Below are 16,370 nucleotides of genomic sequence, written 5' to 3' on the forward strand. Positions count from 1 at the left end.
TACCCTACATCTCTCAGAATTAGGTCAGTAAGAAACATTAGAAGGATCATTTACATTATGCATCATCCAACTTGGCCGGAGACTGAACTGTGCGACCTTGAACAAGTCACTTGACTTCTGTCGAGTTTCAAAGCACCTACTTCATAGAATCGCTGTGACACTTATTTATGTCAAGCACATAGAAAAGCACCTGGCAAAAATAGAAGGAAATGCTTACTTTGAAAAAGCCATGTTTTTGGTTGCGTTGACCAAGCCATAAGTTGCTTCCTGGGGGAAGGTTGGTTTCAGGAGGGTCTATTACGCGTTCATAAATTCTGTAGGGATGAAGAACACAGTGATTAATAAAGAGGCTTAAAGCATAACAAAAAGGTATGCATGTTGTTTGAAGTACTCATGGCATTAGCTGCTGGTATAGACAGATGGAGGCAGTAAATGGCATATTTTAGATTTCAGGTAATATGAACGTAGAGATCTACGTTCTTGACAATATGTGGACACAGTAACTGTTGGCTTTCTGTTTTCACCCATTTGGCAGCAAAAGGAGGGGGAAGATAATAGCCTTAGGTATCTTCTCTGAGCAATGACCCTCACAACATACTACGTGAGTAAAGTGGATTGATCCACATTATAGGTAAGAAAGCTGAGGTTCAGAGAACATAAACTGGTCAACCGAGTTAAGACAAGGAGCAGTGAAGTTGGGATGAGAATCCCCATCCGTCTGGCTGCAAAGCCCGTGCACTCCCCTTTGCACTCTGCTTCTCCCTGGCATTATCAAGCTGCTACTCATTTCTACAGTCACCTGCTATACTCCTCTCAACAAGTGAGCGGGTGCCCACATGATATGCTTAGTCCACAAAATCAGATAACTGAAATCATCCAATCAACAAACGTTTATTGAGCACTTTTTATGCTCCAAGCTCCACATGAGGCAACAAGAGATAGAGCAATCAACCAGACATCCAAAATCCTGCCCTCATGGAGCAAAAAAGCAAGTTCTATATATGAAAAAAATCTTCACAAAATAGGTGGAGACATAACTAAGTCAAAGGAGGCAATAGCCCTAGGATCTTTGAAGGCACCTACAGAAACTGCTCAACAATGGAACGGTCTCAATTGCTCTGCCCTACCAAGCCCTGGTCACAAATCCTGAGATTTATGCTCCATTTAGAAATAGTCTCTGCAACGACCAGCTACCAGTTCATCATAGACCTTCGCCTCACCCCTAGGCAAGGGCCTCTCAGCACCTTCTAAGCTGGGAAGGGGAAGGAGGCTCTTGCCTGAGAATTGAACTTGACCTTAGATGCTCAGAAGATTCTGGGTGGGGTGCCATACAGACCATCAGGGAACTTCCATTACTCCTGATGGCCTGTCCAGTCCTTGTACTCTTCAGCCCTTGCTCAGAACAGCTATGGGAGGAGTTAGCTCCAGGTACTTCCGAAGGCCTGACAGATCATCAGGCCTCCACGCACGATGGGAGCTGACTGCCGCCTGCCAGAGAGGGACCTGTTCCTCCAGTGGCCGGCAAAAGGCAAAACGTGAGAAACCATTCAGTCATGTCACAGCCAGTGAATCAGTAGATGTTGCCATTGGGAGCAGTCACGCTGCAGCCTGGTATCTTAAGCACACTGCCCATCGACTCTTCTCCCCCGCTGGAAAAGTGCTGTTTCCTAACAATACATGCAAGGTACTCAACAGAGAAAGCTCTAAATATATTTGGTCTGTCTGTATTAATTATCTTCCCATTATAAATGGATGCTCAAAACATAACCAAGAGAATTTAAGTCTCCCTTAAGAGGACAGGCTATGTTTTCCCCACACGAATGCAACATCTTTCACACGTTAGAATCACAATTTTAGATGAAGCAATCTGTCAAAACTGCTTTAACCCACGAAGCTGCGATATATTTCCTTTAAGATGAGCTTTTTCTAATATTCACAAAAAAACTAAAACAAGCCAAATTTATGACAAATGTGAAATGTCTAAATTGTGGTAGATCAGCTTGCTGTAATTTACTACAATCCTTAAGAGTGACAAATATTCCAGGTTATGAAATATGGGAAAGTATAGACAAAATAATTTTCACTGGAGGAAAGCAGAATGCAAAATTATTTATGAACTATGGAGACAACGATCCAAAAATTATGTTCCCTGTTGGTAAATTTCAGAGGGGGCCCGAAACAGAAATTGCTGTATTTAGGTAAAAGAAGCAGAAGCATAATTTTCTGTGAGGTTGTTTTACTAATGCATTGAAAACATGTCAAACTATTTATCTGAACCTTTCATTTTAAAACATTTGCATCTGAGAAAAGTTTTCAATTTCAAGGCTTACTTTCGGTTTTCAATATGCCAGAAGGTTGCTAACCAATGTTTACTAAGTACATGAAGGATCCAGAAGGAAAAAAAGGTCAACTTTCTATCATGTCTTACCTTACCACGCATAAACGTTCCTTCTGCCTTAAAATAGTGGACCCTCAGGTGTCTGCTTTCTCAACCATCAGCCCAAAACAGGGCAGTGACAGTGTGCCTGTGTCAGAGGGGTGTGCTGATTTCTGGGGTCACGTGGCCCCCATCAGGACCCCCTCCTGATGCCAGGGGAGGTCTGCTGGCTGCTGCCTTCCCCTCCAGCCCTGTCCATTCACTTCAAGTGGCAGACGTCACTGGAGAATTCCATGCAGCAGACAGAACCAGCAAACTGGATTCAGACATAACAAGATGAAGAGAACTTAAAAACAGTGTTAAAGGGACGCCTGGGTGGCTCAGCACTTGAGCGCCTGCCTTCGGCTCAGCTCATGATCCCAGGGTCCCGCATCGGGCTCCTCACAGGGTTCTGAGATGTCTCAGATTCAAACTAGCTAAAAGCAAAGCCAGGCAGAAAAACAAGTGAAACAGTAACTTGGAAATTAATTAGATCAAGCACAGTCTTTTTGATAAGCACACTATTTAGGGCTTAAGTTGATTGCATTATAATCAGTCCAAATTTATGACATTCCCATAAGCTATCTGATACCAATAATGTATTTATTCTACAACCATCTAAAATCTACCCTTCTTTATGGCCAACGAAAACCCAATTCCCACTTAGTCACGTTTCTAGGCCTTGCACTCAAACGAAGCACTACCTATTAAGCTATATTGGGAGAATTTTTGGGAATTTTGCACACCATTAGTATACATTGGTATTTTAACATGTATCTCATTTATAATACAACACCATGCAAAATTAAACATCCAGTCAAACATAAAAACTGCTTGAGAGGAATGAACAATGCAAAGAGTAACTGACACTTCTTGTGAAAGTCACTCACTGAATCAAGGGCTCACATCAGTAATTTTCTTCACAAGGTACCAACCCCTCTTTATTCATGACTTTGGTTAAGAATGCCTTCCATAGCAAGTGTCTCATCTGCTTAAAAGACCAGTCAATATTCTATGAAGAACTCAATTTCCTGTTAACAGATAAAGTCCTCAGAGCTCAACACAAAGCAATGCAGTGGTTCAACAACACTACTTATGAAGGAATATTGGATTTCTATTTACCTGGATGAAGAAAGACCTCTGAAGGGACTCCACGGTACCTTTCCCAATTATATAGAAGAATGAATTTCCAATGCAAACCATATGGATCAACATGTATTATGCTGCTGTTCAATAAGACAATATAAAGCCCAAATGACATGCTAAATGAAGAGGTTTATCTTGGGCGCTGCCTAGAATTGAAGAAAAATGTTCACATTCTCCCTCAAGAGGAAAGTTGCAATGACCTTCACTTGCTAGACAGAGTCTCATCCTCCACTGCCTGTTAGCTGGCATTAGTGAGTACAACGGTGTGCCTTGGAGAAAGTTCCCTATACAGAACACGAGGTAATTCTCATGCTGTACCCCCCCCCCCACACACACACACACACACTGAATGGTAATGATGGCCTTGCACAGGAGGCTAAGTCCCTCTTTGGTCTTATGTTAAGGAGATCATAACACAATCTTCCCAGTCTTGGCATCATAGGACAAATATGAGGACAAAGTTCTTGATCTCTACTAAAATAAATAAATAAATAAATAAATAAATAAATAAATAAATAAATAAATAAATAAATAAATAAATAATAAAATAAACCACCAAGGCATCTATGGTATCATTAGCAGTATTCTTGGTCCTGACAATTGCTGAGCAGAGCATTCATAGCAATCTACAAAATACGACCTCCAAACTTACCATGACAGGAGGGTTTGCCAACAGTGTACACTGATGAGCTACTTGTTGAATTTGTAGTGTGAGGTTGCCTGGCTATTAATTATTTGCTAATACGGAATACGCATCACATAGTACCAGGAAAACAGGAAAGGAATGCCCAAAGAGGAGCTCTACAGTCTCCTCCTAGCCATCTGTTTAACAAAACCAGCTGACGGCAAATGACTAAATTAAAAAAATGCACCTCCGGCATTTAAGCAGGAGAAAACAGACTAGTCAGGGAGATGGATTATAGGAATGAATAGAGCATGCCCCCAACATGTACGAATTGAATTCCAAGCTAAATCCATACAGAGCTCGGGAGGGAGGACAGTAGCACGGCTCAGCAGGTTTCCAAACTGTTTCTTGCCAGCTGGCTGCAAAGTAAGTACAAATGCCAACAAAGAAGAGGCAGCGAAGTTGAAATCTGGAAGGAGATACCTTTGTCACAGTAAATGCAAGAGCAGCAGTGTTCAAATGAGATTAGCACATACTTCTGGAGAGACTTTGCCAGAGAAGAGGTTCTCTCGAGAGAGAGGAGGTCTTCCTAGAGACCATCAAGTCCTCAGGTGACCAGCTTCATCTGCTTAAAAAATACTCATCAAAATCAAATCTTAATATCTAAAATACATGAAGAACTTTGACAGCCCAAAACCCAAACAATAATGCAATTAAAAATGGGCAGCAGATATGGATAGACATTTTTTTCAAAACAGATGGCCAACAGACACATGAGAAGATGCTCAGCGTCACTCGTGATCAGGGAAATGTGAACCAAAACCACAATGAGATCACCTCACACCTGTCAGAATGGCTAATGTCAAAAAGAAATAGTAAGTGTTGCCAAGGATGTGGGGAAAAAGGAACCCTCGTGCACTGTTGCTGGGACTGCAAGATAGCGTTAGCATTGTGGGAAACAGAAACCACGTGATCTAGTAATTTACCCCCCAAATTTGAAAACAATTCAAAAAAAACCACACACCCCGGTGTTTAGTGTACCTTTATTAACGATAGCCAAAGTATAGAAGCAACCCAAGTGTTTATCCATGGATACACACACACACACACACACACACACACGACATAGCCAGCAACATGGATGAATCTAAATACAATGTTAAGCAAAGGAAGTCAGAGGCAGACATACCATATGATTTCACTCATGTATAGAAGAAACAAATGAACAAAAAAAAAAACCTCCTAAATACAGAGATGTGATGGTTGCCCAAGAGGAGATGGGTGGGGGGATGGGTGAAATGGGTGAAGAGAATTAAGAACACTTATGATGAGCACTAGGTGTACATAATTAATTATATTATACACCCAAAACCAATATTGTATGTTAATTATACCTGAATTTTTTTAAAAAGTCATACCTTTGTTACCTACTAACTAAATTTTACTATCTCTTTTATATTTCCTCATCTAGATCTCTATACCAAGGTATGTTCCCTTCTTAACCATATTTTATCCCCCTAATCTCTCTCTCCATTTCTTACCAACTCTTACTCGCTGCCAAAAGTTCATGATTCAGATGTCATCCCAAGATGATGCCGACTATGGATCAGGGTCAGACTGGCTCTGTCGGGCAGTGTAATACCAGATGTGCTTGAGTTTTTGGGAAAATGTGAAGTTGCTGTGATTGTTTCAGTCATAGCAGACTTAGGATAATACCATCAGGGTTATATTATTAATAGGAAGGAATCAGGACCAAACAGGACAAAATTTAACATGGAAAAAAGAAAGATTCTGTGCTTAGGAGACTGCTTCTTAGAATCTGAGATCTAATACTTAACAGGAATACATACTGAAAAATATTTAGCCATTTTGGTCAACAGTGAGCTAACATAAGTCTGTCAAAAATGATGTTGTGTTCTTAAACTGTACCATATGATAATTATTCTAATCTGAGGCAATCTGTCCGGAGATAATCACATTTACTTGTGGAAACTTCTCAGATGCTGAACAGACACACTTTAGAAAGAAAACCTAGGAAGATTGTGAATGCCTTGTGAACCAAATCAAATGATGAATGGCTGAAGGAACAAAGCATATTGAGTCTAAAGAAGTAAAGATTAAGAGCATGATAAAGTCTTCAAATATTTGGAGAACTGTCATGTAGAAAAGGGATTAGACTCACCCTATGTAGCTAAAAGAAGTAAAATATACACCAACAAGTATAAGCTACAAGGAGGCACTTTTGGTTCAAGATAGGAAAAGCTTTCTAACAATCAGAAAACACAGAGGGAAGTAACAGCCTTGGGAGGCAATGAACTTCCAGTCTCTGAAGGGCGTCCCAGCAGTGCTGGAGGATGCTTAGTTGGCAAGGACAGTAAAACGCAAATTCAGACACTGCCTCAAAAGTCAGAAGAGCTTCCTTGAGTACCTACTAAATGCCAGAACTTTACATACTTTATAATCCTTGAAATAACCCTGAAAGTCAGGCACTGCTATACTCAATTGACAGATGTTCAGAGGCTAAATGACCTGTCTAATATCATTCAATAAATAACGAATCCTAAATTCAAATCCAGGTATGAGTTTCTACCGTATAATCATCTACTGATTCTGCTCTTACAAAGTCAAATATTCAACGACGGGTCAAATAAAATAAAATACAGAAAGATCTTTGGACTAGAGTCAGTAAACCTCTATTGGTGTCTTACCTCAACTATTTATGCTTTTGTGACCTGGGCCAAGTTACTAAACCCTGTGCCTTCTGTTTCTTCAAACTTTTAATAAATAGTACCTATTGCACAGGTTTTCAATGACCATAAAACAAATAATCTAAATAAAACGATGCTGTATATTATAAATACTTTTAAAAGTTAGTGTTATTAGGGAAGATCAATGCTCTTATCTTCACAGAATCTAAAAGACACTTTAAAACATTTTCAGAAAAAAAATAAAAATAAAAAAACCTCATCTAAGCCACTTGTCTCAACTGCTTAGAGAACAGTACCCAATGTCAGCTTTCCAACTTAATTAAGAGCACAGGGGCAGCAACTTGAAAGGAAAGGGGAGTAAGAGCCTCCTAAATCACTCCCTATGTGTTGCCACTGATGGCACACTGAAGGTCTCAGGTTTCCCAGGTCTCAGGTTTCCCAGGAGTTAAGACAAAACGCACTGCTTATAGCATTCAATTATACCCTAGGCTAGCTGCCTCCAAAATATTTGCTGATACTATAGAGTGGGTGATAATTTAGTCTAACTTCATCTTATTATTCAGCTAGATGGAAATTTAAATGTTATGTTAAATCAAAAGCCTGCTGTTCATATAAAGCACACAATGGTAACCAGGACTCTCAGGGTCAAAAGGGACATTGAAGGTGTTCTGATCCAACGTCCATCTGCTACTTGTTATATTAATATCTAAACACCCAAAAGCCATCTGTCTTGCATACAGTGTATGTGACATCCTCGTGTAACATTTTAAAGCTTCACAGAGCAAACAGAGGTCTCCCCAAAGGCTTCATGATTGACCATTTCCAAACAATCCATGTGAAATATATCAGGGTCTAGCAGCTACGTTAAGGGACAAGGGTATTATTTTTCTACCTCCATGAAGTCTTGATAACAATCACAGACCAACACCAACCCGTAACATTAGCATTCCCAGGATTCAGGCAGACAGGGATCTGTATTCTTTGATCTTTTAACTTTTTCAGAACCTTGGAAAGCACCAATAAGGTCCTTAGGCCCCTCCCAAACCCGGGCAGACATTTATAGGCTCGTAAGCTTTTCAAAGACACAGATTCCTAGGCTCCTAATAAAATCAGACTTCTAGGTACTGGCCTGGCCTCACCATAGAAAATAATCTCTGATGGAGGCCTTATTTGATACTGTGTTCCCTCAAGCAGTAAAGTCAGGGAGCTCCTCCATGAGTCTGTTTCTAGAGATTTTTCAAGATAATTAAAAACACAAACAAGTATGCAGTATAAAGAAAACTCCTTCAGCATCCCATCTTTTTGGGGCACCTATAAATAAAGTTCTCCTGATCATGCCCCATTAATAATTGCATAGATGATGGATGGATAGAGAATATACAGGCAGGCACTCAAATTTTGACAAGATTATATCCCTGGTCTCCTGGAGCCCACATTACAGTGTAGGTGAACAACCAACAAATAACATAATTTCAAATAGTGGCAAATGTTATGAATATAAATTAAGGTGAGTCGGATAGCTCCATTTACCCCCTCCAGATACACTCTTTGCCTCACTTTGTGCCAAAACACACTGATAGGTTCTCTCCCTTCTCCTTGTTGATTCCAGTTGCCAGTACAAGGGCAGGGAGGATGGATGTTGGGGTACTTATAGAGCATTTAGCACCCTGCTTGGCACAGAGCACTGAATAATGATAGCTGCTCCTCTTCAAAACAAAACTAATGAAGAAGATCCTTGCCTAAGTGGTACTTTCATATTTTTCTCCTCTCAGTAGCTGTCTATAGTCTTCCCAATATAAATGTGTCAATACAAACTTGATTGTTTTTTAATAATGTCTGCTTTGCAGAAAACACACTGAATTATTCGTTTAGTTTGGAGCTCTTTTAAAAAGTAATCATCACCGTCTTGAGAAAAATTTTTATTTTTTTCATGCTATCAGTCCTGTCAGACTCCAGAAGTTCACAATCACCAAAGAAGAGCAAAGCAATTTAGATAAAATTTCCTGTTCTGAAGGAAGACTTTTGTTATTAAATGTGAGCCATTCAATAGTAACTTCTAGCTGTTTAATCAAAAAGTTATTGTTCATTGTGGAGGAAAAATTGGAGTTTGGAAAACAATGAGGCTACAACTCCAAGCTCAGAAAGTATGTGATGGAGTTTCAAATCCCTTTCAAACTGTGTCTCATCATTTCAACTATTAATGGCCTTTTCTGAGAAGGCATTTCATGGAAGATAATAAGAAAATCACTGAAACAACAGAGATCTCCCACTCATCTCTTTAATTATCCCCTTTCCTGGAGGCCCCTTCATGTTCAGGTCATACAGTGTAAATTCAAGCCAGTTTTCAGAGAGGTCTCAAAGAAGCCTATCAACAAGGACATGCAAGTGAGTCTAATTTCAAAGTCAAAATGAATGACAAAAAATTTTAAAAGGTGAGGGAATCCCTAAGGGGAAATTTTGGCATACTAGTAAAAAAAAAAAAAAAAAAAGTATTTTTTAAAGATGACAAATGGGAAAAGAAAATGTCCAAGAATCAGAAGGCTTCTACTCTAAATTCTAGGTTTAACCACTACACATGAGATGTGGCCTTAGGGCAAAAAGGACTTCATCTGCCTGAGATTATTTCCTCACATTTTACATTAAGAAAATGACACCTGCTTGACTTTTTTTTTTTTTTTTTTTTTGGCTCAACATGATACTGTGAAGTACTTGCTTTGAATATTGTTGCCCAATACTGATGTGAAATGGTTCAGTAAAAAGGTGTTAAACCACCTGAATTTGGTTTTCCAGCTCCTCCCAGTAATCCAGCTACATTCCCTTCCTTACATTCAGTCCATGAGAGAATCTGGTCATCTTTTTATAACCCTGCTATAACTATTCAAGTTGATTTCTGTTACTTACAACTTAAATGTTTTAGCTAGCATGAAAACGTATAGGAAGATACACTGAAAATCAAAATCCTACATTCAAATGAAGAACAGAAGTCTTTGGATGCCTGCTTACCAGGACATATGATGATAAAACTTGTGAGCATCTCACCCCATCATGGTGCCTACCCTTGCTTACACCCTATAATGTCATCAAATTTATGGATGTGTGGGCAATTTGAAAGCCAAAACCAGCTCTTGCTTGCTGCGGTATTTTCCCCAGTACCCAGACCAGTGCCAGACACAGAATATACACTTAAGTGGTTTTCATTTATTTTTGCACTTGTGTCAGTCTCATCAGATGCTGGACACAGTCATCTCTCCACTGTTATGTGATTACCCAATGGATATATTGGCTTGGCTCCCTCTGCCTTTTAAGTGGAAGAACTGTCCACCTGCACTTCTAATGGAATGGAAAAGTCGAAATGCAAATTTTGAATTGAAAGGGGATGTTTAGAATTACATTATTCAAGTAAATGCCATGCTACATTTCCATGCATAAATGGGAATTTGTATGTGCATTCCCTAGTCTCTTTAATCTCCCCCTCACCTTTTCATATAGATCTGACTCACAACTCTCAGTAACACATCACTGAGCATTGCCAATACTCAAGAAATATCAATTAACTGAATAAATAAATGAATTACTCGATTAAATCTAAGGCTTTAAGAGTCTCCACTTGACTTTACAAAGACTACAGCACTACTGACCTATTCGCAGGTCCTGGAAGTTTCTTGCACTCTTTCTGGTCCCTTGGTCTGAGACACCTTCCTAGCACTTACATGACCACATAAAACACCAACACTGAATTCAGCTGTCAAAGTGAGAAGACTTTCTCATACTATCTTTCCTCGAGTTTTATTGAAAATGTATCTTTTTGTCTTGCCTTCTGTGTTGCTGTCAAAATGTCTGATGCCAATCTGAATTTCTTCTTTGTAAGTGATAAGGTCTTTTTGTCTTGAAGTCATGACAGTGGTTTTATTTAAAATTTAATAATTTTACCAGGATCTACCACAGCACTGACTTTACTGGTCAATTTTCCCAGATTTATGATAAGCCCACTCAGTATGCAGATTTGGATTTTGATATTTCGCATTTCCTTTTTAAGTTCTGAAATAGAATTCACGTACAATTTATCTGTTTAAAAGACATCCTTCAATGCTTTGGGTGGGTATATTACTAAGTTTTGGTAAAATTGTTAACATAAAATTTGCCACTTAAACCATTGAAATGTGTGTAATTCAGTGGCATTAATTACATTCGGGATGTTGTACCTCCACCACCATTTTCAAAACTTTCTCATCACACCAGAAACCTTGCAAACATTAAACAATGACTCCTTATTCTTTTAACCCTTAGTCCATTAACCTCTAATCGATTTGTCTTTATGAATTTGATTACTATACATATTTCATACAAGTAGAATCACAGAATATTTGTCCATTGGTGTTTATTTTACTAAGTAAAACATTTTCAAGCTCATCCATGTTGTGGCACGCACCAGGACCACATTCCTTTCCACTGCATTTATGTGCTAAATTTTGTTTATCCATTCATATGTTAATAGGCATTAGTTGCTTCTGCCTTTTGACTGTTGTGAAAATTGCCACAATGAACACTGGTAGGCAACAATATGTCCAAGACTCTGCCTTTTATTCCTCTGAGTATATACCTGTGAGTAGAATTGCTGGGTCATTTGTTTTTTGACAAATGACTAAACCTCTCCATAGCAGCTATGTCATTTAAATTCCCACCAGCAATGTACAAGGGTTCTTAACTTCTCCACATTCTCACCAACAGTTATTTTCCTTTTTAAATCATAGCCATCCTGATGGAATGAAGTGGTATTTGTAATTCAGATTTGCATTTCCTTAAAGAATGTTGAGGATCTTCACACATTCTATTTAGACATTTCTCAGAAGATGAATGTCCAAACACAATTTGTCCATTTTTGAACAGAGTTTGTTATACAGTTGTAGAATTTCTTTATTCTGGACATTTAACTCATACTAGATATGGGACTTACAAATATTTACACTTAAGACACCCTAAGCAACACCAGAAGACTTAGGCGGCAACATGGGAAGAAATAGTGCCATTTGGAAGAGCAACAAAGAATCTGAGCTCAAGAAATCTGAGGGACCACCTAAGCCAAATCCCACATTCAGGGACCCCATGAATACCAACCGTGAACCTGAACCTCTCACCCTAATCCACACCCTAAACTCAGTCCTCGGGGCAGGTCTCCACACTGCCAGCACATAAGATGCTGCAAACTCCCTAACCTAAGATTAGATTGTGACCTGACCCAGCCCTAAAGCCAGGCTTTAAACCCAGAGAGATTTGGGACACATGAGGGACACCAGAAGATTCAGCCAGCAATATAGGAGGAAAATGTGCCAAAGAGCAGCAAAGAGCCTGATCTACAGAAATTAGAGGGTCCACCTGAGCCAGGCCTCAAGTTTAGTGACCCCTGAACACTAACCTTCAGCCTGAGCCTCACCTTAACTCTCACCCTCAACTCAGTACTCCGGCCAGGTCTCCACACTCCTGGGACCTAACCCTAGATTAGGTTCTAGCCCAACCCTGCTCCAAAGCCTAGCTTCAAACAACAGGGGATTTAGGGCACATAAAGGATACCAGAATCCTAGGCAAGCAACACAGGAGTAAATCATGCCATTTGGAGGAGGAGAAAGAGCCTGAGCTGGAGGCTCAGGGACCAAATCCAAGGGACACCTGAACCAAACCACAACTTCAGAGCTCCCCTGAACACCAATCCAGAGACTGAGACTCACCCTAACCCTTATCCTCAACTCAGCCCTCTGGGGATGTCTCCACACTGCAAGCCTTTAAGACCCTCCAAGCTACTGGGCCCTAACCCTAACCTTAGATTCAGCCACAAAGCCTAGGTCTGAACCTGAAGGAACCTGGGACACCTGAAGGACACCAAAAGACTTGGCGAGCAAGAAAGGTTGAAATCTTGCCATTTGGAAGAGCCACAAAGAGCCTGAGCTGGAGAAATTTGAGGGACCGCTGAACCAAGCCCCAAGTTCAGAGGCCCCATGAACACTAACCATGACTTTGAGCCTCACCCTAACCCTTGCCTTTAACTCAGCCCTCCAAACTGTCTCCACACAGCCAGCAGATAGGACCCTGCATGCTCCTTGACCCTGACCCTAATGCTAGATCGGGTTCTACCCAACCATTCCACAAAGCCTGGCTCCAAACCCCAAGGGTATTGGGACACCTGGAGGATACCAGAAGACTCCACAAGCAACACAGGTGTAATGATACCATTCAGAAGAGTGGCAAAGAGCCAGAGCTAGAGAAATCTGAGGGACTACTTGAGCCAAGCTCCAAGTTCAGGGGACCCCAGAACACCAACCAAGAACTGAGCCTCACCCTAACCCTCACCCTCAACTCAATTATTGGCACAGGTCACTACACTGCAGACGAACAGGACACTCCACACTCCAGGGCCCTAACCCTACCTCTATATTGAGTTCTGACCCCATGCAGACCCAAAGCCTGCCTCTGAACCAGAGGGATTTGGGGCATCTAAGCAAAACAGGAGGAAATCGTGCCATTTGGAAGAGCCAAAAAGAGCCTCAGCTATAGAAATTTGGTCATACTGGTTCAAGGTGGGGTCAGGCTTGACGAATACTTTCTAAAAAACTTACTATTTGAGTCTAAATATTCCAGATGTATAGCTGTTTATTAAACCAGAGACCTGAAGAGAACCCTAAGCTACTTACTTCCTTAAGCCTCACCTTTCCCTTCCCACCAATGAGATTGCAGGGCCACAATGTCCTGATCTAATCCTTCTGAGCTAGTCGAGTTTGGCACAATCATTTAACCTCTGGTCAAATAAAGAGGTGATAGAGGTCTCCTAGGTGATATTGAAATAAAATATTTATAACATCACGGGGCCTGGCTGCAGTATCTGTTCAAAAGATGGCAATTCTTGGTCCTTTTTCTCACTATGCCCTCTACTCCACTTCTCCTGTTTCACCTGACTCCACATCACTGTCAGTTCCCAAATAAGAAAGAGACCCAGCAGCACTTCCAACCAGGCTAGCAGTCCTCTGCTATTGCAAAACATCCTCACACCTATCCTTTAGGCCCTTCAGGCCTTCTCGGACCAGGTAACTCCACTTCTCAGCCATTTGGTGGCTCTGAAAAAATCCAACATCTGCTTTAATATATTTTTAACGAAATGCACATTTAACTCAAAGAGCTTAAGAGTATATTAAATATGAAAGCACTAATATATTGTGGTCATTCATTGTTTCCTTCAACAGATAGTTACTAATATGGGTGAGGCGCTGTGCTAAGTCCTAAAGATACTGCTATAGGGAAAATCCCTGTCATCGTGGGAGAAAGGTACAAACATTTAACCGAATAAAGTGATAAATGTGAAGAAAATAGAAGAGTAAAAGGAATAGTGTACAATGTAGTGGGAGGGTTCCTACTTTATGTATTTCATTGACGAGACAGCATTTGAATAAGGAAAGTGAAGAAGCAAGTCAAGAGAATATACAAAGAGAAAGTATACTGGGCAGGACTAATGCAAAGGCCCTAGGGCAGGAGGAGCGTGTGTGATGTGTCCAACCAGTATCAAGGACTCAGATGTGACTAGGGCACAAGAGGCAGGGAAGTCTATGAGGGAGGAGAATGGAAAAGCATCACGGAGCTAGAGTACCATGGATTTTCAAGCATGCTATGGACTCAATCTTTCACTCTAAGTGAGATGGGAAGTTTTGAGTCAAGGATTGTAAGGCCCTCATTTAAGTGATTTCTCTGGTTCAGGAGGTGAGAAAGGACTAGGAACAGGGATGAAGCAACACTGGAATCAGAGAAGCCTGTTGCAGACTGTTTTAACAATACATAGGAGAGATGTTAGTGGTTTGGAGCAGGCTGGTGGTTGTTTAAGTGGTGAAAAGTGGTCAGATCCTAGATATATTATGAAGATTAACAGAATTTGCTCATGGCATTATAGTTCGAGTATGGCACAAAGTAAGGAAAGGTTACTCCAGCTGATGGTCCAATTGATCACTGATGGCCTAATAATCCAGTGAAGAATAATTTTCAAGGAGAGAATAACAAATTATGTTAAATGCAGCTGATAGGCCAAGTAAGATGAAGACAAAGAATCAACCCTTGGAATTGGCAACATGCAAGTTTTGGGAGACTTTAATGTTTCTTTGGTACCATGATGGGATGAAACCTGACTAGGATGGATTCAGAAGAAAATGCGAGGGAGGAAGTGAAGATGAGCATTTACAAGCTTTCCTGAAAATTTTCTTATAATTAGAGAATAGGGGCATCAGCTGGAAATGGGTTTGGGATTAAACAAAGGTTTTTATTTATGTATGATGGATTTATTCAAAGTATTTATGCTGCTTGAGAGTCCTGTTGAGGGGAAAAACTGATGCTATTGGAGGTGTGTTTCAACTGACATCCTGAACAAGGGATTCTCTGCAAAGGAAGGGGAATGGCCCTAGACATGAACATGGTGAGGATGCACAGAAATAGAGAATGCAGAGTCCATGGTACAGAAGCAGATAGGCTAGTAGAGGTGGTGAGGAAGAGCCAGTAAGGTTCTCTTTTGATTATTTTCTGGGTCAGACAAGGAGGCAAGCTCATCAGCAATATGTGAGAGAGAGGACTAGGTATCAAGGATATGAGGAGGAGATGTGGAGTTATCACCTCACTGAAGAGGAGCCTATGATGGATTTGGAGCCGTACAGGCCTGAGTTTCAATGTCACCTCAAACCTGCCTCCCTCCTTTATCAGATCTAGAAATTAGCCCTCCCTGTGCCTACCTCTTTGTGGTCAAAATGGAAATGAAGAGGCCTTAAAAACATCTGTTCCTGCATCTTACAGGCTTGTTCTGAACATTCAGTGAGACACTGTATGTAAGCTCCCCAATACATGGACATCTGATCAATAGGTGTTCCTTCTCTACTTTATTCCTTCTTACTTTATGCCCTCCATTTCCCTCTTAACTAAAGTATATTTGGGTGAAGATTATCTAAATGTGTATTGACAATCCAAAAAGTAAGGAATGAAATGATCCTTCACCTTTTCCTGGCTCTTCTGGATCCTCTTGGACTCTAACACCCCTAACACTCAACCTAACTTGTCAGCCAAGCAACCAATGGGTATTTGAGAACCTAACAAGGTACCAAAAGCTCTGTGTGCTGGGGTACAAGTGGGCACAAAAAAACATAGGTTTTTTTCCTATTAAATAACCTTACAGGGATCCCTGGGTGGTGCAGCGGTTTAGCGCCTGCCGTTGGCCCAGGGCGCGATCCTGGAGACCCGGGATCGAATCCCATGTCAGGCTCCCGGTGCATGGAGCCTGCTTCTCCCTCTGCCTATGTCTCTGCCTCTCTCTCTCTCTCTCTCTCTCTGATTATCATAAATAAAAAAAAAAATTATAAATAAATAAATAAATAAATAAATAAATAAACCTTACAGTATTGGAAAAATGAAAATCACAAGATTATTCCCCCTCCCCCCACACACACATGCAACTGTGCTA

The 16,370-nt window shown here is 40.6% G+C and overlaps 1 protein-coding gene across 2 annotated transcripts in view; it reads right to left on the reverse strand.

Moving 5' to 3' along the window:
- NELL1 (neural EGFL like 1) overlaps nt 1–16,370 on the reverse strand; it is an 812,319-nt gene that overhangs the window by 658,464 nt on the left and 137,485 nt on the right. For both annotated transcript variants that reach the window (XM_077866205.1, XM_077866204.1), the window contains exon 5: nt 218–314. In XM_077866205.1, coding sequence (XP_077722331.1) covers nt 218–314 — 97 coding nt within the window. The remainder of the gene's footprint in view (nt 1–217; nt 315–16,370) is intronic.

Source organism: Canis aureus, chromosome 23 (assembly GCF_053574225.1).
Source record: "Canis aureus isolate CA01 chromosome 23, VMU_Caureus_v.1.0, whole genome shotgun sequence".
In the NCBI taxonomy this organism is placed as follows: Eukaryota; Metazoa; Chordata; class Mammalia; order Carnivora; family Canidae; genus Canis; species Canis aureus.